Source organism: Pleurodeles waltl, chromosome 7 (genome assembly GCF_031143425.1).
Source record: "Pleurodeles waltl isolate 20211129_DDA chromosome 7, aPleWal1.hap1.20221129, whole genome shotgun sequence".
Classification (NCBI taxonomy): domain Eukaryota; kingdom Metazoa; phylum Chordata; class Amphibia; order Caudata; family Salamandridae; genus Pleurodeles; species Pleurodeles waltl.
In genome coordinates this window covers 104,106,302-104,130,685 of record NC_090446.1, presented here as the reverse complement: position 1 = coordinate 104,130,685, position 24,384 = coordinate 104,106,302, and the positions used below count along the sequence as shown (strand labels likewise).

Here is a 24,384-nt window from a genome sequence, read left to right as displayed (position 1 = left end):
GAGATTTAGATCTGATTTTCCATTTGTATTTAACATATAACTTGATGGCAAAACCTTTGGTGGCATCCATAACCCCACAAACATTGTTTCTGAAAGACCTGCTTCCATGAATATTGAAAACATCATCACCATCAGTATCCAAAGTTTTAAGGCCCCTGTCTGACGCCCACACATAGAATAGATGAGCTCTGTTTTTGAGAAATTAAATGGCGGTTTGCCAGGCATGTTTTCACTAGGGACTCCCCCATTGTACCCTTATGAACATGCATGAGCTTCTAGTCTTCATGTTTTTGGCACACATAGAGGGATGGTATGCAGAGACATGACCTTTTAAATACCAATAACTCTTAGCAGAAACGTTGGGGGAGTTGTGTGACAATAATTTCACCCAATTATTAAGCAAGGCTTTCAGGATAAAGGAGATATGGCAGTACCTCTCTATCTAACCAGCTTTGGTGAAGATGTTTAGTCTTCCACTTTTTATAATTGCCTTTTTCACTATACCTTTTAATTCACAAGCAAGATATTTTTCCACGATCAACAGAAAATGTATCTTTATAGTGAAAAAAAGGATTATTATAATAATTATATTACAAAGGAGGGGGGATTGTCTCTGTTTAATCTGAGAGGATATTGTGAGGCTTCAACTTCACAATATATTCCAAGAATTTTACTTGCACCGAAATCAACACTTTTTGGCTAATTATATAAGTACAAGAATGCTGTCTGATTTAAATATTGATCCCCATGTTTTCTGTTTTAAACATGTGCTGAACCCAAAGATAGATCCAAGGTACTGGGAGAGATGCAGAAAATATGTTATACACTATCTCAGTGCAAAAAAATACCTAAAACACATGCGAAAATTACACTGCGAGAATGCAAAGAATTGTTTCTACCATTGTCAGTAAGCATTCTTAAGTTATGGGAAGAAACAAATATGTAGTCCATGAAACACTTCTTAAAAGCCAATGAAATTGTTCAGGGATCATATGAAGATTCAGGTGGGAGAAAGAGCACGAATACCTCATACTTTTAAATTGAGTTTTTAAAATCGTTTTCTAGAAATGGAATTTAGGAATCAGCCAAACCTGTTTCTAAGTGTTCTCAGAGAACATTATAAGTAGAGTAAAGGAGTATGAATGTATTACTTCCAGTAAACCATGGTTTGGAAAAATCTAGACAAAACACAGCCTTCCACCATAGTGATAACATGTCCAGCTTCAGCCTGCCTGAAATTTCAAATCTCACATTCCCTTAATTTGGAGGTCCTAATTTTAGATGCATGTAATTTTAGTGTAATTGGCTTTTATTTTTTCCCTCTAAAGTTTTGTACCTTGAAAACTACCACTTCAGACATGATTTGGTCCTGTCAATACTCAAAACATTTTTGGCATGCAGTTTATGATTATATCTCAAACGTCATAGGGTACAACATCGAATTTAATTCAATGACTTCCTTGTTGGGATATATGAGAATGGTGGCATTTTATTTTAAAGAAGATTGCAAATTAATTGTTATAGGGATTTTAGCTGTGAAATATTTAATCATCCACAAAATGGAAAGTAAGGGACCCCTTTCTTCACCATAGAGTTAAAAAAATTTAGAATGAGAAGATTAAAATATAGTTATGCTCAACGTATTGGCACAATGACATATACAAAAATATGAGGTGTATAGATGAATACACATAAAATACATCAAAATATAGTCTTTCTTACAGACTTTTAAAATAAAAACATGAATTGTTCAAATGTTATAAAGTTTCAGTCAATAATTTTGAATACACTTGCACTGTGGATGGAAGAACGGGAAACAGTTTAATAAAAACATGTAAGCATTATTTTTAATCCAGTAGTGGCAGATAAAATATATACAGATATTTTTTTTAAATAAAAAAGAAGTTTTATCTGTATCTGAGCTGTCTCTTTGAATATATGTCTTCTCTTGTGTGTCTTTTATGTCAAACCCTAATCCTCTGCATCTCCCTAGGGTAAGCCTGGTCCCAAGGGAATAACTGGTCCCGGTGGCCCCATTGGAGAACCAGTAAGTCTTTTTCTAATAATAGTTGATCATTAATATTCACCGACATTTTTGTTGTGAAGTTATGCATACCCTCTTAACATTATTCTAAACTATGAATGATAGAATATTACCCTGAAAATTGTTGCACTAACACTAACATCTATGCACACATTTTTTTATATTTGATGTCCACACCTATCCAATACTGATCATTAGAAGGCATGTGCTGGCATTATCATCATTCCGGAAGCAGTGTGCCATTTCTAACAACAAGAAATGCATTGAGCAAACCTGGTCAATGTGCCAAGAAATGTTCCTAGCAAAGGCATGTGTTGGGAGGAATCTAGCAACAGGAAATGAGTGTGATGGGGAAAACATGCATGGAAGGAGCATGCTCAGAGTTATCAGCAGGAAACAAACATCCATTACTTTTTCTCCATTGTAGAAGTATTCTGGGAGTCACTTGGAGGGAAGATGTTTGTTTGTTAGAACCCATCTGCTTTAAAGCATTGCACTGTAAACTTCCTGTAGAGAATAGGTATTTCAAGAATAAACACATTTTTACATGTTTTTATTTAAATGTTAGCTGAAAGACAGTTTATATACATAAGGCATATGGAAATTGTTTAGCGAAGAAATACAGCACTGATATGTATATGTGTGTAGGAAGTTGGCTCTGTATGCACTATTCTAAAGTAAGGAATAGTATGCACAGAGTCCAATGGTTCCCCTTAAAGGTAAGATAGTGGCAAAAAGAGATAATACTAATGCTCTATTTTGTGGTAGTGTGGTCGAGCAGTAGGCTTATCAAAGGAGTAGTGTTAAGCATTTGTTGTACATACACAAGCAATAAATGAGGAACACACACTCAGAGACAATTCCAGGCCAATAGGTTTTTGTATAGAAAAATGTATTTTCTTAGTTTATTTTAAGAACCACAGGTTCAAATTTTACATGTAATACTTCAAATGAAAGGTATTGCAGGTAAGTACTTTAGGAACTTTGAATAATCACAATAGCATATTTGTAGGTAAGTAAACCACCTACGGGGTTCAAGTTTGGGTCCAAGGTAGCCCACCGTTGGGGGTTCAGAGCAACCCCAAAGTTACCACACTAGCAGCTCAGGGCCGGTCAGGTGCAGAGGTCAAAGTGGTGCCCAAAACACATAGGCTTCAATGGAGAAGGGGGTGCCCCGGTTCCATTCTGCCAGCAGGTAAGTACTCTCGTCTTCGGAGGGCAGACAAGGGGGGTTTTGTAGGGCACCGGGGGACACACAAGTTAGCACAGAAAGTACACCCTCAGCAGCACGGGGGGCCGGGTGCAGTGTGCAAACATGCGTCGGGTTTGTCGTTGAAATCAATGGGAGACCAAGGGGTCTCTTCAGCGATGCAGGCAGGCAAGGGGGGGCTCCTCGGGGTAGCCACCACCTGGGCAGGGGAGAGGGCCTCCTGGGGGTCACTCCTGCACTGGAGTTCCGATCTTTCAGGTCCTGGGGGCTGCGGGTGCAGAGTCTTTTCCAGGCGTCGGGATCTGGGAGTCAGGCAGTCGCGGTCAGGGGGAGCCTCGGGATTCCCTCTGCAGGCGTCGCTGTGGGGGCTCAGGGAGGGCAACTCTGGCTACTCACGGTCTAGTAGTCGCCGGGAAGTCCTCCCTGAAGTATTGTTTCTCCACAAGTCGAGCCGGGGGCGTCGGGTGCAGAATAGCAAGTCTCACGCTTCCTGCGGGAAACGCAGTTGTTTTAAAGTTGCTCCTTTGGAAACAAAGTTGCAGTCTTGGGTGAACAGAGCCGCTGTCCTCTGGAGTTTCTTGGTCCTTCTAGAGCAGGGCAGTCCTCTGAGGATTCAGAGGTCGCTGGTCCTGGGGAAAGCGTCGCTGGAGCAGTGTCTTTAGAAGTGGGGAGACAGGCCGGTAGAGCTGGGGCCAAAGCAGTTGGTGTCTCCGTCTTCTCTGCAGGGTTTTTCAGCTTAGCAGTCCTCTTCTTCTTAGGTTGCAGGAATCTGAGTTCCTAGGTTCTGGGGAGCCCCTAAATACTGAATTTAGGGGTGTGATTAGGTCTGGGAGGGCAGTAGCCAATGGCTACTGTCCTTTAGGGTGGCTACACCCTCTTTGTGCCTCCTCCCTGAGGGGAGGGGGGCACATCCCTATTCCTATTGGGGGAATCCTCCATCTGCAAGATGGAGGATTTCTAAAAGTCAGAGTCACCTCAGCTCAGGACACCTTAGGGGCTGTCCTGACTGGCCAGTGACTCCTCCTTGTTTTTCTCATTATCTCTCCTGGACTTGCCTCCAAAAGTGGGGGCTGTGTCCAGGGGGCGGGCATCTCCACTAACTGGAATGTCCTGTGGCCTTGTAACACAAAGCCTGAGCCTTTGAGGCTCACTGCTAGGTGTTACAGTTCCTGCAGGGGGGAGGTGTGAAGCACCTCCACCCAGAGCAGGCTTTTGTTTCTGTCCTCAGAGAGCACAAAGGCCCTCACCATATGGGGTCAGAAACTCGTCTCTCAGCAGCAGGCTGGCACAGACCAGTCAGTCCTGCACTGAACAATTGGGTAAAATACAGGGGGCATCTCTAAGATGCCCTCTGTGTGCATTTTTTAATAAATCCAACACTGGAATCAGTGTGGGTTTATTATTCTGAGAAGTTTGATACTAAACTTCCCAGTATTCAGTGTAGCCATTATGGAGCTGTGGAGTTTGTTTTTGACAGACTCCCAGACCATATACTCTTATGGCTACCCTGCACTTACAATGTCTAAGGTTTTGCTTAGACACTGTAGGGGCATAGTGCTCATGCACCTGTGCCCTCACCTGTGGTATAGGGCACCCTGCCGTAGGGCTGTGAGGCCTGCTAGAGGGGTGACTTACATATGCCACAGGCAGTGTGAGGTTGGCATGGCACCCTGAGGGGAGGGCCATGTCGACTTAGTCATTTTCTCCCCACCAGCACACACAAGCTGGCAAGCAGTGTGTCTGTGCTGAGTGAGAGGTCCCTAGGGTGGCATAAGACATGCTACAGCCCTTAGAGACCTTCCCTGGCATCAGGGCCCTTGGTACCAGGGGTACCAGTTACAAGGGACTTACCTGGGTGCCAGGGCTGTGCCAATTGTGGAAACAATGGTACATTTTAGGTGAAAGAACACTGGTGCTGGGGCCTGGTTAGCAGGGTCCCAGCACACTTCTCAGTCAAGTCAGCATCAGTATCAGGCAAAAAGTGGGGGGTAACTGCAACAGGGAGCCATTTCCTTACAAACCCCCTCCCCCCCCAGCCCACAGGCCAGGAGACTCAGCCAAAGCTGGGAGAGCCTTCCTAGTCTGTCAGGCGAGGAAGAGTAGAGGAAATAGGCTGGTTTGTTGCAGGGCCTACTCTGCCTTACATCCTCCTGTTCAGGTCATTCCCTCTGGGGAACTGGCCCACTTCCACAGTGATAGGACCTAGTCTGAATTGCCTCTTGTCTGTATCTTTAATGTCTCCACCCATTCTCTCTATTTTAGGGTTAGAGGTATCCACCTCTGCTAATCTTATCTTAGCCAGGGTCACCCCTAGCTTACCCAAAGAGGTTACCCAGAGCTGGAGTAACCCCACCATGACCAACAAGGTCAGGGGGCCTAACTTGCTATTTGGCATGGGGTCAGACCACCATGCCAAGGATAGTGCAGCCATAAAGGCTAACACCCAGCAGAAGCCACTGACAGCTGTCAGTGCACAGAACCACACCTTTAGCTCTTCACCTACAAGGGAAGGGGCTAAGTTACAGGCTTCTTTGGGTTCAGGGTACCTGTCTGCTGTATTAGAGTGGGGGGGTTACCACATCTTGTAGTAAACACCCTTCTTCCACTCTTTGTTCTGTTAGCTGAGGAGCCACACACTCAGGCTTAACAGTTGCCTGACTAGCCAGGACTTCTTGTGGGTCAGGTTGGACTGTACCAGTGCCACTTTTGGAGTTCTCTCCTACTGGAGCAGAATCTCCTTGGCTTGCTGGAACATTGGCTAAAGGTTGCCCACCTTTCCTATTCTGTTTTCTGTCTTTTTCTTCTGGGGCCTGCTTGCAGTTACTGCAGGGGCAGGACCTCCAGAATCCTTGGGAGAGGACTGGCACTGGACCAGTTCCTCTCTTGGGCTCTGACTAACCTCTGGGTAGTCATTTCCAAGGAGACAATCAAGGGGGAGGTCTGTACTGACTACCACCCTTCTCCAGCTAAAAGTCCCACCCACTTCTATGGGCAAAAAAGCCACAGGCCTATCAGTGACCCTGTCTGGGCTAACTCTTACTCTGGCAGTCTCACCTGGGATGTACTGGTTTGAGAACACCAGCCTGTCATGCACAATATTGTGACTGGCACAAGTGTCTCTCAGGGCAGTGGCTGGGATTCCATTCACCAGTAGGTGGTGGAAGTGTCTACTTCCCTCTGGAATCTCCAACTCACCTGTTGGGCCCTTTTTCCAGTTGAAGGCTATGAAGACCTCATCATCTGAGGAGTCATCCCCAATGGCTACACTGGTCACCCCTGGGATTTTGCTAAGGGGTTTGTTTTTGGGACAAGAAGTGTCCTTGGTGTGGTGCCCTGTCTGTCTACAGTTATGGCACCATGCCTTAGTGGCATCCCAGTTCTTACCCTGGTACCCACCTTTGTTTTGGGTTGTGTCTCGAGGCCCACCCACCTGGTCTGGTTTTTGGGGGCCTACAGAGGACTCTTTTTCTTTATTTCTAGTGTCACCCACTTTCTCCTGGGGAGGCGTTGTAACCCCTTTCTTTTGGTCACCCCCAGTGGAAGTTTTGGTTACCCTAGTCTTGACCGAGTGGTCTGCCTTCTTTCCCAATTCTTGGGGAGAAATTGGACCTAGGTCTACCAGACACTGATGCAACTTTTCATTGAAGCAGTTACTTAAAATGTGTTTTTTCATAAACAAATTATAAAGCCCAACATAGTCATGCACTTCATTTCCTGTTACCCAACCATCCAGTGTTTTCACTGAGTAGTCAACAAAATCAACCCAGGTCTGGCTCGAGGATTTTTGAGCCTCCCTGAACCTAATCCTGTACTCCTCAGTGGAGAATCCCAAGCCCTCAATCAGGGTAGCCTTCATGAGGTCATAAGATTCTGCATCTTTACCAGAGAGTGTGAGGAGTCTATCCCTACACTTTCCAGTGAACATTTCCCAAAGGAGAGCACCCCAGTGAGATCTGTTTACTTTTCTGGTTGCACAAGCCCTCTCAAAAGCTGTGAACCATTTGGTGATGTCATCACCATCTTCATATTTAGTTACAATCCCTTTTGGGATTTTCAACATGTCAGGAGAATCTCTGACCCTATTTATGTTGCTGCCACCATTGATGGGACCAAAACCCATCTCTTGTCTTTCCCTTTCTATGGCTAGGAGCTGTGTCTCCAAAGCCAATCTTTTGGCCATCCTGGCTAACAGGAGGTCATCTTCACTGAGGCTATCCTCAGTGATTTCAGAGGTGCTGGCCCCTCCTGTGAGGGAAGCAGCATTTCTGACTATCACAGCTGGAATCTGGGATTGAGGGTCCCTGGGTTCCCTAGTTAGGACTGGAAGGGGGAATTCTCCTCCAAGTCACTATCATCATCCTCTGGGTTGTCATCCTCAGAGGGGTTGGCTTTTTCAAACTCTGCCAAAAGCTCCTGGAGCTGTTTTTTGGAGGGTCTTAAGCCAATTGGGATTTTCTTTATTTTGCAGAGAGACCTTAGCTCCCTCATCTTAAGATGGAGGTAAGGTGTGAGGTCGAGTTCCACCACATTCTCATCTGCACCAGGCATTATGTTTCTAAAAGTTGGAATACTTTTTAAGAATCTAAAACTAGTTCTAGAACCTAATTCAAACTTTCACAAAACTTTTAAACTCTAAAAGAAATGCTAACAGGGACTAACACAAGGCCCTAGCAGGACTTTTAAGAATTTAGAAAAATAGTTCAAATTGCAAAAATCAATTTCTAATGACAATTTTTGGAATTTGTCGTGTGATCAGGTATTGGCTGAGTAGTCCAGCAAATGCAAAGGCTTGTACCCCACCGCTGATCCACCAATGTAGGAGGTTGGCTCTGTATGCACTATTTGAAAGTAAGGAATAGTATGCACAGAGTCCAAGGGTTCCCCTTAGAGGTAAGATAGTGGCAAAAAGAAATAATACTAATGCTCTATTTTGTGGTAGTGTGGTCGAGCAGTAGGCTTATCAAAGGAGTAGTGTTAAGCATTTGTTGTACATATACAAGCAATAAATGGGGAACACACACTCAGAGACAATTCCAGGCCAATAGGTTTTTTTATAGAAAAATATATTTTCTTAGTTTATTTTAAGAACCACAGGTTCAAATTTTACACGTAATACTTCAAATGAAAGGTATTGCAGGTAAGTACTTTAGGAACTTTGAATAATCACAATAGCATATATACTTTTCAAATAAATCACATATAGCTATTTTAAAACTAGACACAGTGCAATTTTCAACAGTTCCTGGGGGAGGTAAGTATTTGTTAGTTTTTGTAGGTAAGTAAACCACCTACGGGGTTCAAGTTTGGGTCCAAGGTAGCCCACCGTTGGGGGTTCAGAGCAACCCCAAAGTTACCACACCAGCAGCTCAGGGCCGGTCAGGTGCAGAGGTCAAAGTGGTGCCCAAAACACATAGGCTTCAATGGAGAACGGGGTGCCCCGGTTCCAGTCTGCCAGCAGGTAAGTACCCTCGTCTTCAGAGGGCAGACCAGGGGGGTTTTGTAGGGCACCGGGGGGGACACAAGTTAGCACAGAAAGTATTTTCCAGGCGTCGGGATCTGGGAGTCAGGCAGTCGCGGTCAGGGGGAGCCTCGGGATTCCCTCTGCAGGCGTCGCTGTGGGGGCTCAGGGAGGGCAACTCTGGCTACTCACGGTCTCGTAGTCGCCGGGGAGTCCTCCCTGAAGTATTGTTTCTCCACAAGTCGAGCCGGGGGCGTCGGGTGCAGAGTAGCAAGTCTCACGCTTCCTGCGGGAAACGCAGTTGTTTTAAAGTTGCTCCTTTGGAAACAAAGTTGCAGTCTTGGGTGAACAGAGCCGCTGTCCTCGGGAGTTTCTTGGTCCTTCTAGAGCAGGACAGTCCTCTGAGGATTCAGAGGTCGCTGGTCCTGGGGAAAGCGTCGCTGGATCAGTGTCTTTAGAAGTGGGGAGACAGGCCGGTAGAGCTGGGGCCAAAGCAGTTGGTGTCTCCGTCTTCTTTGCAGGGTTTTTCAGCTTAGCAGTCCTCTTCTTCTTAGGTTGCAGGAATCTGAGTTTCTAGGTTCTGGGGAGCCCCTAAATACTGAATTTAGGGGTGTGATTAGGTCTGGGAGGGCAGTAGCCAATGTCTACTGTCCTTTAGGGTGGCTACACCCTCTTTGTGCCTCCTCCCTGAGGGGAGGGGGGCACATCCCTATTCCTATTGGGGGAATCCTCCATCTGCAAGGAGGTGGGCATAGGGTTGGAAACCGGGTTGTGGGCAGTAGGAATGGAGAGTCTAGGATGGAGTTGAGATGGGATGAGTTTTTGGTTGGAGAGGTTTTGCCGGATAGGTATTTGGAAGGGTTTTAAGTTTTGAGATGGTGGTACGTTTAGACTGCAGTTGCATTGGAGATGAGATTAGATGAGATTAGATGGAGCGGTGGGTGTTTGTCAACTTAAGGATGGGGTTACTAATCTATTTTTGTGGTCAGGTGAGTGTTCCTGTAAAGCTTACACAACATTGAGTTATACATACCGAGAACATCTTCCCTGGTAGTTGAGATGCTGTGCTGGAGACTTACCAGCTTGATGCTTTATTATATTGCAAAGAGACAAGAAAGGCCCTAGATATCCAAGGGAACTGTGGTAATATTACTATTAGGGAACAGTGGTCCCAGGGAAATTTATGTTACTTTTCTACCTAGGTACTACTGTTGCTTCATAATAAATTGATGCTGTATGACTCTCCATTTAGGAACATGAGATCCGAAGTGTTTGTAGTGTTTGAATAGGCACAAGATGGGAAAGTGAACTCTGTTTTCTAACACCAAATGTTTTATCATATTTCAGGGCATGCCTGGGCATGATGGTCGCGATGGCACACCCGGAATCGATGGTGAGAAGGTTTGTAATCCCACATTTATGCACTGTAGAAAGTTTTTTGTGCTTATTGGAGTTAGGAATCAAGAAAAATAGGGATACATTGGGGGACATAGAGGCGAGTATGCTACGGGAATTAACCTTGAGTTTAATATCCGTAGGCAATTAATATTTTGCACATATCACAAAAGCTGTACCTGGAATTGCAGACGCTGGATAGCCATTAGAGGGAGATTTTCCATCAAGCTGGTCAAACGTCAGTATGCCTTGGCCAAAGTCAGTTACATTGACTTTTCTCCAGTCATACTGGTGTCTCAGCATACTAAGCCTGCCGAAATATTTACAGATTTTGCCATCTAGATTTTGGTCTCTGAAGAAATGTAGTCTATATGCCCAGTGGAGGGAGAGGCAACATAGATTTGTCACAGGTATTGTTTCAGGAGCTGAAGAAAGTGACTTTCTTTCCTTGCAGATGTGAGTGTTGCAGCTACAGTAAGTCAGGAAAAATAGAAATTGCTTTATTTAGAGCCATTATGCAGTCAACCTTACATTATCACCTACATTTCTTCATCACTACTTAATTTGCATGTGTGTTGCCACACCATTGCTGACTTCTTTAGATAATCTATTCCTCCAACATAAACCTAAATGCAACCTCAATCACTAATCCCAACCTCAAACTCAATTTTAATCCCAATACTCACACCAGTAACCTAATCCTGGCCTCTGACCTAACCCTAAATCTCCACCCCAACACCTAATGCTACCTATTAAGCCACACCAACCCCTAATATTGAACATACCCACTGTCTCTAACCCTATCCCTAATTCTAACCCTATCCCACCCCTTAATGGATTTTCCTAATGCAAACCCCTTAACTCGAGCCCTAACATGAAGCTCTATCCATAGCCTCAACACCTTCCCATACCCTAACCAGAACCTCAACCACAATCCTTAACCCGTAATCCTAATCCTAACCTCAACCCCTAGGTGCAATTTAGCCCTAGCCTAGCCTTAACCCCAACCCCAACACTTAACCATAACCATAACCCTAACCATAACCAACCCCTAATCACAGGACTGAAAACCAAATAACCCTATTCCTATTTCTAATTCCAAAATTTCCCCAGCCCCTAACTCTAATGCATGTCCAGGCCCTTAGCCTAGAACATAACACTAATCAGATTTCTAATAATTCCAATCTCTAATCCTAGTCTCTACCCCAACCAAAACAGGAAAAATGTACCCCAACTACAGACACTAACCCTAACTCTTAACCTAAGCCCCTATTGCTGACGATAAACCCGGACATAAATAATCAGAGGTACAAAGGGAACCTGTAGCACATTGGGTCATAAAGAACAAATGGCAGGGGACATACATCACACAGTAAGCATAGGTGCAAAGAGCTGAGTTGGGGCAGGGCAAAGAGGAACGCAGTGGTCACAGACCAAAGTGGGCACCGCACGATGCAAAGAGGTCATATAAGTAACTTAGGAAAATGCACACATGGAAAGCGCAGGAACAGGGCAGGCACGGGGTTCAGAGGGCTAAATGTACACCTTGGGCCTTACCGGGCACGAGACACAGGATAGACAGAGAGCATAGGGAGTGCCATGGAACTATTGGGAACTTCAAACAGCATAGGCAGAGAGGCACAGTGAGCACATGGGTCACAAAGGTGCTTAGAGGACAGAGGTAGGTGTTGATGTCCTGGTAACAGGACCTGTTTTTGACTTGTCAAATTGTGTTCTTCACAGGGGGATGCCGGCCGAATGGGTGTCTCTGGCGAAAAGGGACCGAACGGACTTCCAGTGAGTAGCAGACACATTTTTCAAGACTCATTTTTGCCAAATTCAGAGAACCTTACTGGTTTATTCAGGAGGATCAAAAAGAAGAGGAAATAATCTCATGTTAGCTTTTAGGTTCACACTGAAATCACTATTTTGAGTTCATGTAAACATTGACAGGGAAAATGTAGATTCAGATTCTTTCCTTTGTTTTATATGTCTCACAGAATGGGCCTCACCCATGAGGCCTTCTCAAATTGGTGTAGACACTTCATATATTCTTTTTCATGTATTAGTTAGTTGTTTTGTTTCTCTGGCACATAATGACTTTTACCAAAAATCGCAGAAAAGCACACTTGAATATAGCTTTATATTCCACTGCCGAGGGCTATATCGGATGTTAAAGGCCCTGAACCTGCGTTATTGGCCTGAGCCGCAGTCAAGGGCCTACAACAATGGAGTGAGCCTTTAACAACCATTAAAGCTATAAGGCTATAACAATATTCCACTGACTAAGGGTTGAAGGCTCTAACCTAAAACTGAAGAAAGAAAAAGACAAACACTGGAAAGTTGAAGCACATGGCTTTTACAATCCATTATAAGCCCAGGGTAGCTCCATTGTTTTCAATGGAGCTCTCAACATTCCAATGTCCTAATATGACCCAAACCAAAGGCGAGGGCCTTTAAAACCACAGTGGGTCTTTAATGGCCCATATAGCCTGCTACGGTCGGCTGTAAGGCTTTCAGAACAGTACCTAGAGGTCAGAATGTTCTAATTGCTAAATCAAAGCCCTCTCGGAGCCCTAGGGGTTAAAATCCCCTCTGGCTCCTTGAGGCCTTTGTTCACAGCAACCTGCTGTGAACTACACCATTGGAATATTGGCGCATGGGGATTATACCCGCCACTAGAAGCCCGGAGCACTCCATTGTCTTCAGTGGAGCTCCCAACATTCTAATGTTCTACTTCTCCATAAAATCAGTATATAATCAAAGACAGATCTTAACATAAAAAGATCATATAGGACAAGTTATATGTTATAAATGCATCATCAGCGGTGTCCTATTATCTTGGATATCTCAATCAAGATGAACCATATAATGTCAATGATAACCTATAATGTTCTCAATCTGTCATTTAGAACGAGTCATACATGATTTTCCTAATAAAAATGGCTAGGCACGTTGTCCAAGTACATCACCAGCAATGAGTCAGTATACAGAAGCAAATATCACCTCAGCTGACTGAGACATAGGAGAATACAAATGTATTGTTGTTCATGACTGCTAATAGTGGAATTTCCTGAGTGCAGAAAAGATTGTTCTGGATGGTGTGCAGTCCATGCCATTTGATCGCCATTTATCACCATTACACAACCTCCTTGAACTAAATATCATTGCACCTTGGCTGACTTACTGTACACATTCTCAAAACACATCTTCCCATAAAGTTGCATTATCATCTAGTTTGCTGCAGTGTTTATGTCCAATTCTTACATTTGTGTTATTTCATAGCCTCTGATGTTTAGCTACCACATTTTCTTTTATAGGGGTTGCCCGGGAAAGCAGGAGCGAAGGGAGCTAAAGGGCAGCTGGTAAGTGATTGCTGTACACAGTGCTATGTAGAATTCTTGGGATGCATGACCCTTATAATTTGTTGATTTCATATATTATAGTTCTTCAGCTAACGGTCTTAATGCCCTGCAAAACATCTTGAAGCTTGTACACATAAAGGTATAGACCATCTTAATTGAAAGATCCCCCATATTTTATCTGGATGGTCTACCCAATGTGCATTTGCCTCCACAAATTGCAGGGCTTTAATTATTTGAGTAAGGTGAGAGCATGATGGGTTTTGTTGGTGCAGGATGATAGCATCCAGGGTAAAGCTATATAGATGTGTGACTTTGTATAGCTTCTGACCGTCAAACGTCTTTACAGTCCATGCCAAACAGCTTCTCATTTAAGCGCATTTGCTTCCCCTACCACCTCTTGCTTGGATCTGAGACCTTGATTCAGTGACCTTGACATTGTCATCAGTGTCAGACATGGGTCATCTTATCCTCTAAGACAAATGACAAATTAAGGGGTCTTGAAAATGCAGGTCCCGTTGCAAGAGCTACAACACAGTAGACAGTTGGGGGAGTAGTGAGCACTTGAAGGACATTAGGTACTTTATGCCTAAGCTGAAGTGTTTTCGTGCCTGATCATATGCAAATATAATTTATAGAAACTTAATCAGTTCCAATGTACAGAAGTCCCAGTCACAATACAGTAAGAGGATACATTTAAGTTTCATTTAAAGTTAAAAATATAGTGCTCAAAGCTCTTAAATCAAGTTTAATTTGGTAGTCAATTCCATGTGAACTGAGATTATTAGGCACATCGCTCGCTGTCAAAATGGCTGTTCTGAGCACCTCCAGTGGGTGTTTTGAGAAAACCTAAGATGTTTATGAGCAAGTAAGACCCAGTTGTCTTCGGATGGTATTATTGGGTGACAATGGAGCATCTTATGGGAGTGTAATTTTAGTGGTCATTGGCAGCCAATGTTGCCTTACATCTCCATATTTCTCTGTTAGGGAAACATATGTTATCACCAGAAATTCCATGATACGAGTCTTTGGACACCCCAATATTAATTCATTGTTGTCTTTCCACAGGGCAAACACGGAGAGCAGGGAGAGGCCGGTCCTTCAGGAGAGCCTGGTATCCCTGTAAGTATAGCTGTCACTCATGCACCCTTCTATGTGTGAGTCTCTGTTTTGTCAGGACCCATTTGCAACACTTGCTAGCAAAGGTGCTTCTAAAAGGATGTTGGAACCCTAAACCTTATCTTTTTTTTCTAGGGAGAGTCTGGTGTTCCTGGAGAGCGGGGAGAGGCCGGGCCACGTGGTTCAGCTGTAAGTAGCGTATTATGTGTTTTTGTGTACATTTTTTTCAAACACTGACTAGACATTGGGTAGTCATTTGCAATATGTAACTGCTTAATGGTATTGTGGCTTGTGTACTTCTGCCTAGAGTGTTCATTATGTATAGTGAGACCAAATGTTTTGAGGTTTTTTTCTCCACCTTCGATGTTGATACTACTTTCATTCACTCAGCTTGTGTTCTGCATTTTCTAGGGTGGTGTTGGACTTCAAGGTCCGATTGGTGTTCCAGGAATCCGTGGATATCAGGTATATAGCACATAATCTAAATGATTTGTGACTGCACAAAAATTGAGGGAAATTAATTTCAATGTTTGATAAGCTTAATAAGAAGTCAAATGATTTGTGACTGCACAAAAATGGAGGGAAATCAATTTCAATGCTTGATAAGCTTGATAAGAAGTGAAAGTTCTCTCTCTTAGGCCGCATGCACAAGAAATGATCTGGAGGTGAGGGCTCAGAAATGTCTGCCCATTAACAAAATATAAGCAAACTTTGTAGTTTCAGGTGTCTTGACTACTAGCAAACAGAAGTACTGGAACTTGAGAACTTGTGGACCAGGGTTACACCTTCTCATATGTGAATGGTGTTACCACTACATGTTTGTAGCCAGTAAAGTCTTAGGGCCATATGTACGAAGCATTTTGCACGTCACAAACAGCGAATCGGGCCGTTTGCGACGTGCAAAATGCAATTTGGGATGTACAGACCAATTTTTGCGATTCGGTAATCGATTTACCGAATCGCAAAAAGGGTTTGCAAGTCGCAATTAGGAAGGTGCGTTCCCATCCTAACTGCGAGTCGCAGTCCCATGTATGATTGTTTTGTGACCGCGAATGCGGTCGCAAAACAATCGCAGTTAGCACCAGTTTCAAACTGGTGCTAACCCATTCGCAAACGGGAATGGTTCCCCATGGCACCCCTTTCCCTTTGAGAATGGCAGCGAAAACCTTTTTTCAGAGCAAAGAAAACTTTTCATTTTTGTTTTTGAAATGCATCTCGTTTTGCTTTAAGGAAAACGGGCTGCATTTGAAAAAAAAAAAAAAACTGCTTTATTTAAAGGCAGTCACAGACATGATGGTCTGCTGTCTCCAGCAGGCCACCATCCCTGTGAGGGCAGCCATTCCCAATGGGGTCGCAAATTGCGACCTACCTCATGAATATTCATGAGGTAGGTCATTTGAAACCCCTTTGCGAATCGCAAACAGTGTCATTGGCACTGTTGTACATAAGGTTTTGCGACTCGCAATTTGCGAGTCGCAAAACCTGTATTTCGTACATGTGGCCATTAATGTTTTACCACTGCAATTAGGTCGAAAAACATTATTACAAACCATTCTGATGTGGTATTTGGAAGGGTTGCACTAAAGAAGCCCCTTCCAAATACCAAGTCGATAACCCAAACTTTAGTTCGATAACGTGTTACTGAATCATAGTTTGGGCTTCAAAAATACCAAAATGCTTTTTTGTGGTGATTCTAAAGAGCTGATTCTGTGAATCAGCTAAGTTACAGAACTTATTTGATTCTTGCATCATATTTGTTGACGACATCAATTGTGGTTCTATGACTATTTCTGGTGATGTTGCAAGTGAAACTTACAGACCTTTAAAATTACCAACGCTACGTGCAGGACACTGGTTTGTACTTGAAGCTGTAACCTTTATCTGATCAAATTCCTCAAGCTTATACAGTAGTGGGCATGCTGAATCTCAGTTATTGACCTTTAAAGTATTTTGTATTACATCCTAGGTCTTTACAGCTTGTGTGTACGTGTGTATATATATATATCACTAAAAAACAAATCTTACAGGGACATCATAGTTAGGTTCACATTTTACACGCACAAAAACACAGAATTTCAGCAGTTATAGTCACAGTTATCTCAAGTAACTATAAGTCGTGCCCTAAAGTAACTATAATTTGTGCCCCCACCATGCACAGTTTCTTATCAATAATTTTACAGCAAATGTTGCAGTGATATCTATGATGTCATAGAAGATATTACGAGTTATGTAATATGTGGGGTAATTAGCAGTACCAGGCGAGGGCCATTATTAGCCCCAGTGACCCCATCACCGGGCATGGTCACACACTAAAGGGGGAGGTGAGCACGGAGCCCCTCCCTGGGCCAATATTGTCCCCAGGGACCACATCCCCTTGGGGCCTGGCCACGAGATGGTGGGTTGCTATCCAGGGCACCCACTGGCTTGCTGTTGGGGGCCACGGGGAGCCCCAATGCCCCAATGACCCCAGCCAGCTCCCTACCTCCTGCGGGAGCCTGCAGTGCTCCAACCCACAAGAGGCACTTTAAAATGCTGCACCCTGTGGGCGAGAAAACGGGCAGGGAAACAGATGAAAGTCCGCTCCCAGTGGACGGAAGCATTTTACATGCTCCCTTCAGTTGGGAGCGGCCTTACTGTTTGCTCTCGCTTGGTGGGGGCTTTACAATAGCTCCTACCAAATTAGAGCAAACAGCCATGTCCTGAGGGTGGGCACCTTATGACATAACAGGAGATGGCCCTGGGGAGTGGCAGTCTCCAGCACCATTAATTGCTCCAGGAGGGGTTCTATGTGCCCCCCTCCTTTTAAAGTACACAGCCGTATCCTGGGGAAGTGGGGATCCCCAGGGCCGAAAATGGCCCAGCAAGGGGGGCTGCTTTCCCACTTTTCAAACTAGGCCAGGACTCAGGGGATGGGGTCCCTGGGACTGAAGTCAGCCTGGTTGAGGAGCGCAGGTGCTCCCCTGCCCTATTCATATAGGTATCCCCACCCTGGACCTGGCCCACCCAGGGGCAAATGAAAAAATAAGCACGGGAGACCCTGCTTGTTTTTTTTGTTTTTTTGCCTGGGTTTGCAGATCCTCAGCAAACTTGTGGCAGAAATGTTTAAACGTTTTTGGGACCCCACCACCAGGGGTAGGGGGTCATGTTATTCCTACCCTGCCCCCTTATTTTTTTTTACCTTTATTTTTGGGACTTGAATGAGTCCGAGTCCCAAGATGACTGCCAACAATAGTGCTGGCAGCCAATTAGATCTCACCATGAGATTGGTTGGATCCGCAGATTTGCTTCCCTAGATATCTATATATATTTGTTTTTAATAACTTCAAAATTACTGAACAGATTTGCACCACATTACAAAAATCACTCATTCTGGAGGGTCCCTAATGGCTGCAGCATGTATTGTGTGTAGGAAACTGGGCTTCTTTGCAGATGCTCCCCACTTTTTGCCCCCTTCTAGAGACACTGGATGCTTATTTTCGACTCTAACAGTGCACTGAGGCCTGCTAAACAGACCTCAATGCCATTGCTCTTTCCTTAAAACCAAGTATGTATGATTGTTTACAGCTGGCACAGGAATTTAGCACCCCGGTAAGTCCCCAGTAAATGGTACCCCGGTACCTAGAGTACTAAAGAGGGTCCCTAAGGGCTGCAGCTTATCTTATGTCACCCAGAGGTACCCACACACAAATTGCACTCAGTCTGCCATCCCAGACTGCGTGACAGGGTGCAGACCCTGAGTGGAAATACGACATGGCACACTCAATGTGTGCCATGCCAAAGTCACTGCATGCATTATATGTAAGTCACCTCTACAGCAGGCCTTAAGAGCCCTAAGGCAGGGTGCATTATGTAGAAAAGTGCCCTTTTTGACATGGTCACCCCACTTTTTGCCTGGTATTCGATGCAGATTTGACTGTAAGTGCACTGGGTTCCTGCTAACCAGGTCCCCAGTGCCCGATCTCTTTCCTTACAATTGTGCAATTGTTCCTCAATTTGCAATACCCTTGCCCCCCCATAAGTCTGTAGTAAATGTTACCCCTCATACCTATGGCCTAGGTACCAAATACGGTCCCCAAGGGCTGCAGCATGTATTGTGCCACCCTCAGGGACCCCTCACCTAGCACATGCAGATTGCCATTGCAGGCTGCGTGTCTTGGTGCTGCTCAAAGTGAAAACACAATATTGCACACATCCTGTGTGCCGTGTCCCCTAACACTTGGAGCAATATATATAAGTCACACTTTCAGCAGGGCTTGGAGCCCTAAGGCAGGGTGAAATATATTACATGTGAGGACATATCTGCAGGAGCAGATATGCCCCTGCTATGTCTTTGTCGATTCCTAGACATAGCGAGTGAACAGAAAATCCATTTTAAATACGTGTGCTGGACACCGGTCACTATGAGTTCCCCAGCTACATGACGGCTTCACTGAAAATAGGGATGTTTGGTCTTAATAATAAACCCTCACTGATGCCAGTGATGTATTTATTAATACATGTATTCAGAGGGGACCTTAGAGGTGCCCCCTGAAAACCTACCAACTAGCAGTGTGAGGACTGACTATTTTTATCCAGCCTGCCACCACCAAACAAGATTGTCTGGTGAGAGCCTTTGCTCTTGGGAGGTCAGAACAAAGACTGCTCTGGGAGAAGTGGTTATCCAGCTCACCCAACAGGATGACCTTTGAATCTGCATTCCAAGGTAGAGGGATCACAGAAGTCCACTGCCCTTGGTATGGAGATCTGGCGTCACTCAAAGGAGAGATGCAGATCCCCTGCCCCAGGGCCCATTTGGCACCTGGACAGGCGGAAAATTTAGTATTCAAAGATTTGTGACCACCCCTCAGGTCAGTCCATCTTGGGGTTGGCAAGTTTAGGAACTCTGGGTCCGGGGTCTAACACCTTCTCACAGAAAGTGGTGATATAAAGAGTGTAGTGTAGTGATCCCAGGGCTAAGAAGCCCATTGGCTACTATCCTACACTCCCAGAAACATCCCCTAAATTCACTATTTAGGGGAGCCCCTGGCACCAGAATATCAGATTCTTGCTTACCTACAAAGAAGGACATGAGCAAAAAAAACAAAGACTGGGGAAGAAGCATCTGACTTGGCCCCTACCCTGCCGGCCTGTCTGCTGTTCCCGCCAATTTGCACCAAAGTCGACTTGTACTGCAAGCTGCTGTGCCTCCAAAAGTCTGGGAGGACTGCCTGCCTTCAACAAAAACCCAGGAACTCCCATGAAGCAGCAGAGCTGCTTCCCTGCATCTTGCAGGGACCCCTAGAGACCTGAGAGGACTCCAGACAGCAAAAAAACCACACCGGAGAGCACCACTGCACCGGTGCCACCTAGCTCGAGTTAAAGTTAAATTGCAACGGTGTCAGTGTAGTCCCCCAGCTCTCCAGTGACAGAGCCCACCTTGGACTTGCCCACTGTGGACTCCCCAACACCACCTGCAGCGTCTGCCCACTGGCCCCCTCAGCCGCGAGTGCTCTCAGTGGAGAAAACCCTACGCCTCAGGACACCTGCACCCATCGCCTTTTACCCGTGGAGAAGAGAACCAAAGGTGTCCCTCTGTCCCAAAGCATCCCAAGACTTGAACCCACCTGTTGGTTCTCCTCGATTGGACTCCCTGTCCACACCTGCCGCCTCTTTTCAAATGTACCAATCTCTATTTGGCCAACATAGGGCACCTGACACCGTACTACACCACTGCACCTGGCCGCCCCAGTGCCACCCGGTCTGACCTGTTGGTGTGACCCTGCCCCTTGCCCACTACTTACCTATGTCCATGAGATTGGTCCCGTATGTCGCTGTGCTATACATGTTTGCCGTATTTGTTTATCCTCCATAGGATAACATTGCAGCTTCCAACAATTGCACTGTCAACGTTTCAAAACTGTGAAGATTTTGCTTGCAAAACGTACTTGCCTGATCATATTGATTCTGGAGCCTAAACATATATGAAGATACTTGTTATTTTTGTTAATTGGGAAGAATCTTATTCTTGAGTCGTGTGACTCATTTGTTGGCTGTGTGTCTACTTGCAGATGTCTAACACCCCACTCTGATAAGCCTAAGGCTGCTCAACCACACTACCCCCTAAGAAAGCACCTTGGGTTTGCTGGAGCAAGCCCCTGTCAACTAGTAAGGGAACCTCTGGACTCTTTGCATAATATATCTCTTTTTGATATATCATATAAAGAGCCAGTTTCCTACATATTATAATACATTCTATGTGCATATCTGCATGAGCAGATATGCCCCTGTGATGTCTGGTTCTATAGTCCTAGATATTGCAAGTGACCGGTCAGCCATCTTAGAGCGTGTACTGTACACGGGTCAGCACGAGTGACCCAGCTACATGATGGCTGCGCGGAAAACAGTGGTGTTTGGTATCAAACACCTCTTTAAATAAATCCATACTGATGCCAGTGTTGGATTTGTTATTACATGCACCCAGAGGGCAATTTAGAGGTGCCCCCTGAAACCTACTAGTCCTCTAGTGTGCTGGCTTGGTCCAGCCTACCACCACAGGAGGTGAGAGCCTCCGCTCTCCGAGGTCAGAAACAATGCCTACTGTGGCAGGAGGTGTTATCACGTCTGTCTACAGGATGGCTAGCAAATCTGCATACCAAGGCCAGGGACTTCAAAATCCCTGCCACCTTTGGCATGCGGTCCCCGCTTCCCCTAGACCTTTCAGAGGCAACCCCCCCCCCCCCCCTGCCCTGAGACCCATTTGGCTCCAGGTCATGCAGGAAAGTTAGCTATGCAAGAGGAGTGTTGCACTGCTCAGCTGGGCATACCTCCAGGGTGACCAGCCTAAAGTGAACATGAAATTAGGATATCCACTATCTTGTGTATGGAGGAATTAGGAATTCTGCGACAGGGTGACGCCCACTCCCCAAAAGAAGTGGTCATCTGGGGGTGAAGTCACCCCTTGGGTAAGTAGCCCTTTACTCCCCTTAACACCTCTAAAATTGAGCATTTAGGGGACCCCCTGATTCCAGGACTTTAAATTTCGATAGATAAAGGGGAGAAGTGAACAAAGAAGAGTGCTGACCCGAGAACAGAGAAGCAACAACTGATTAGGTGCCAACCCTGCCAGCCTGCCTGCTTCCCCCAGCAATCGTGGAAGTAACAGACTTGTCCTGTCTCTGTGCAGACTCCAAGAAATCTGGAGGGCTGCCAGTGCCTCTCTAATCGCCAATGAATCTCCCTTGGATTAGAGGAGCTACTCCCCTGCAACTGCAGGCACCAATGAAGCAAGGTCCAGTTCACAGTCCTGCCACTCACCGGGACTACACCAGCCACACAGGAAGAAGTCTCCATGCTCCTACAGGTCATATCGGCCCTACCTCTGAGTGTGGGGACGCCAGGACCGACCGGAGCTGCACAGCACCAACACCCGGGTTACCGGATCCCTTGCAGCAACCAAGGCTTGTTGTGACCAGTCTGTACACCAGCACTGAGGGAAACCAATCTTCGTGTCGAGGGACTTCAGGGACAGTGAGACCTATAACAGGACTGGCCCAACTGTCCTGTTTGCCCCGCTTCTGTGGAATTCAAGACAAAGAGTGAGTCCCTGACCGGCACTACCCAACACCTCAAAGTGTCTCTGTACCTGCACCCCACAGCCTGAGTCCGAGGGAGGTGATGGGGCCCACAGGGTCCTGAGACCCACCAGAGCCAGGCCCATCTTTGGGTCTGCCAGACTGGTCTTCCAGCCGCCAGCAGTCTCTATCTGCAGGCCCCCTCCAACCGCAAATGACTCCAGCACACAGACTCAATGCCAAAACCCACCACTGCAGCCAAGCCCCCCGACCCACGGAGAAGTGGGCCACTGGTGTCCCTACATGCCTGAGGATCTCAAGGATCAAGGGGCCAGATGTCGGAAACGTTTAGCGAGTCGCAAACGGCAAAAATTGCCGTTTGCGACTCGCTAAATGCATTTCCCAATGCAGAAATGCATATTGCGAGTCGGTATCGACTCGCAATATGCATTTCAGGATCGCAAATAGGAAGGGGTGTTCCCTTCCTATTTGCGAGTCTGAGTGGTATACAATACCATTTGCGACCGCGTACGCGGTCGCAAATGGGATCGCAGTTACCATCCACTTCAAGTGGATGGTAACCCACTCGCAAATTGAATGGACCCAAAAATATTTTTTCAGGGCAGGGAGTGGTCCCAGGGTTTCGTTTTTTTTTTTTTAAGTGCAGCTCGTTTTCCTTTAAGGAAAACGGGCTACACTTAAAAAAAAAAAAACCTGCTTTATTGAAAGCAGTCACGAACATGGAGGTCTGCTGACGACAGCAGGCCTCCATGTTTGCGAGTGCCTATACTCGCTATGGGGCCGCAATTTGCGACCCACCTCATGAATATTCATGGGGTGGGTCATTGCGACCCCATAGCGAGTTGCAGTCGGTGTCTGAGACACCGTACTGCATACCAATTTGCGATGTGCAAATTGCGAGTCGCATGGACTTGCACTTTGCACCTCGCAAATTTTTACGTTGCTACATCTGGCCCAAGATCCCTCTGTGGGTTTCACCGGACTGGCCCCCTAGTTCCTGCTTGTAGCATCTTTCTGACCGGACCAATCTCCATTGAAGTGAATGGGACACCTGATGCCTGACACACCTCTGCACCCGATGCCCCAGAGCCCCCCGAGGTGATCTGTTGGTGTGGCCTTGGACCTTGCGCCATACTCACCGTAGGCCCTGACGAACAGTCCTGTAAGTCGCTGACGAGTGCCCAAATGTTTTTCTCCCATAGGACAACATTACCACTCCAGACATTGCACTGTGACAACTTTTAAAATGTATACAAAATTCATATCTTGAAAAGTACTTATCTGATTCTGATGATCTTGGTATCTAAACTCATTTAAAATTAAGTGTTATTTTTATAAATTGGTGTCGGATTTCTTTATTGAGTGTGTGCCTCGCTTATTAGCTCTGTGTGTGCAATAAATGCTTAACACTGCCCTCAGATAAGCCTAACTGATGGCCCATACTACCACAAAAGAGAGCTTTTAGAGTTATTATTTTAATCCCTGTACGCCAATAAGGGTTGCTCTAGACTATCCGCATTGTGCCCCCTTACATTGGTACACTACATAGATAGCTAGCTTCCTACATAGTGCTAGCCTAGGGGACCCCTCATCACACTCATGCAGACTCCCATTGCAGGCTCCGTGATATGGTGCAGACAAAAGTGAAAACACAACATGGCACACATCTTGTGTGCCATGCCTGCAGACACTACATGCAGTATAGGTAAGTCACCCCTGCAGCCCCAAGGCAGGGTGCATTATACTATATGTGACAGAGGCATATCTGCTCATGCAGATATGCCCCTGTGATGTCCAAGTCAATACCTAGGCATTACAAGTGAACAGGGAAGCCATCTTAAGGTATGTATTTGGCACTGGTCAAAATGTGTTTCCCAGCTACACAATGGCTTCACTGAAACCTATTGTGTTTGGTATCAAACACCTTGTATTAATAAACCCACGCTGATTCCAGTGATTGATTTATTAATACATGCACCCGAAGGTACCTTAGAGGTACCCCTGAAACCTACTAGATCTGTAGTGTGCTGGATGACCTTTACAGTCCAGCACCCCTAGCCCAAGCCGAAGTGGCCAAAAGTGCCAAAGAGGTCATGAGACCCTCCAGAGCTGAACCTGCTTACAGCCTTTTTTGTGTAGGAACCAAATACAGTGAGGAGTCTTCATGATGTGACCCTGCTGGACAAAGCACCACAGCACATGCACTCCCCCAGCCTGAGTTGCTG

The 24,384-nt window shown here is 45.6% G+C and overlaps 1 protein-coding gene across 2 annotated transcripts in view; it reads left to right on the top strand.

Annotated features, from left to right (window-relative positions):
- COL9A3 (collagen type IX alpha 3 chain) overlaps positions 1-24,384 on the top strand; it is a 204,525-nt gene that overhangs the window by 73,131 nt on the left and 107,010 nt on the right. For both annotated transcript variants that reach the window (XM_069243177.1, XM_069243178.1), the window contains exons 17-23: positions 1,994-2,047; positions 10,060-10,113; positions 11,851-11,904; positions 13,428-13,472; positions 14,538-14,591; positions 14,724-14,777; positions 15,000-15,053. In XM_069243177.1, coding sequence (XP_069099278.1) covers positions 1,994-2,047; positions 10,060-10,113; positions 11,851-11,904; positions 13,428-13,472; positions 14,538-14,591; positions 14,724-14,777; positions 15,000-15,053 — 369 coding nt within the window. The remainder of the gene's footprint in view (positions 1-1,993; positions 2,048-10,059; positions 10,114-11,850; positions 11,905-13,427; positions 13,473-14,537; positions 14,592-14,723; positions 14,778-14,999; positions 15,054-24,384) is intronic.